Source organism: Rhagoletis pomonella, unplaced genomic scaffold, assembly GCF_013731165.1.
Source record: "Rhagoletis pomonella isolate Grant_MI unplaced genomic scaffold, Rhpom_1.0 Rhpom_scaffold_30357, whole genome shotgun sequence".
Classification (NCBI taxonomy): domain Eukaryota; kingdom Metazoa; phylum Arthropoda; class Insecta; order Diptera; family Tephritidae; genus Rhagoletis; species Rhagoletis pomonella.
In genome coordinates, this window is record NW_023488761.1 from 1 (window position 1) to 1,129 (window position 1,129).

General features: G+C 48.3%; 1 protein-coding gene across 1 annotated transcript; it reads right to left on the bottom strand.

The window, feature by feature from the left end:
• Positions 1-11: 11 nt before the first annotated feature.
• On the bottom strand, positions 12-1,129 carry LOC118732844 (the record flags this gene model as incomplete). Its single annotated transcript, XM_036461950.1, is given in 1 exon segment — positions 12-1,129. A coding segment is annotated over 1 exon segment (691 nt), but the record flags the coding sequence as incomplete, so codon positions are not given.

Genomic DNA, 1,129 nt, shown 5'->3' on the forward strand with positions numbered 1-1,129 from the left:
TCTCACTTAGCCTACGACTTAAAACTAACGGCTTAGGGTAGTTGTTATTATGTACATAACAAGTATATGAGTTCAACGGCTTTAAGAAATTATGTACAATAATAATGTAAGTATGCATGTAGAAATATGTAAATAAGGTAAGTATAGAGCAAATAGGTAGTTGAATATAAATCGGGTAAATATGTATGTAAGTGGTAAGTATGTTAGACAATAGGTTTATTTAGTAAGTGAGGTAAGTATAATAATTTAATTTCGAAATATATTTATGTTAATAACTCATTTTCAATTAGGAATTCAAAACTAGAAAATCTGGCGCAACACCGGCCACCTTGACAGGATCAGGATCCTTCAACTTCAACGGGTAGTGCGCGAGTTTGTGAATTGGGCGCTTAGTTACGCCCGCTTTGGTTACGACGTCTGCGACTCGAACCTTGCCGTCTAGCTCTGGAACGATTGCGGCGAGCGGCCGAGCACCCACTGCTGAGTTGGGATATTGTCCTCCTGAACCAGGACGAGGTCGTTGAGCTGCAGATTGCGCTGCGGGTAGAGCCATTTGTTGCGCTCCTGAAGGCCCGTGAGGTAATTCTTGGACCACTGTCGCCAAAAATGTTGCTTAAGACAGCAAACAAGTTGCCATCTGTCGCAGCAACGCATTGGGTCCGTTGGTACCTGCGCTGGTGGTAGCGCCCGCAGTGGGCATCCAATTAGCAGATGCGCTGGTATTAGCGCCTCGCCGTCGTTGGGGTCCTGGCTCATTGGTGTGAGTGGCCGAGAGTTCAGAATCGCCTCTATTTCCGCGAGCAGCGTTTGCAGTTCTTCGGCGATGAGCAGCGCGTTGCCGATTGCGCGCACGAGAAGGTGTTTGGTGGACTTCACTGCCGCTTCCCACAACCCGCCGAAGTGCGGCGCCCTGGGTGGTATAAAGTCGAAGCTGAATCCTTCGGTCGCCGCGTATTTCTCTACCTCTGGTTGATGGGCTAGGAACGCGTCTCTCAGCTCGCGCAGCTTGCGGTCGGCGCCGACGAAATTGGTGGCGTCGTCGCTGTATATCTTCTTCGGCATCCCTCGGCGTCCAATGAACATTTTTAGGGCGAAAATAAAACAATTAGAAGACAAGTCTGTCACTAGT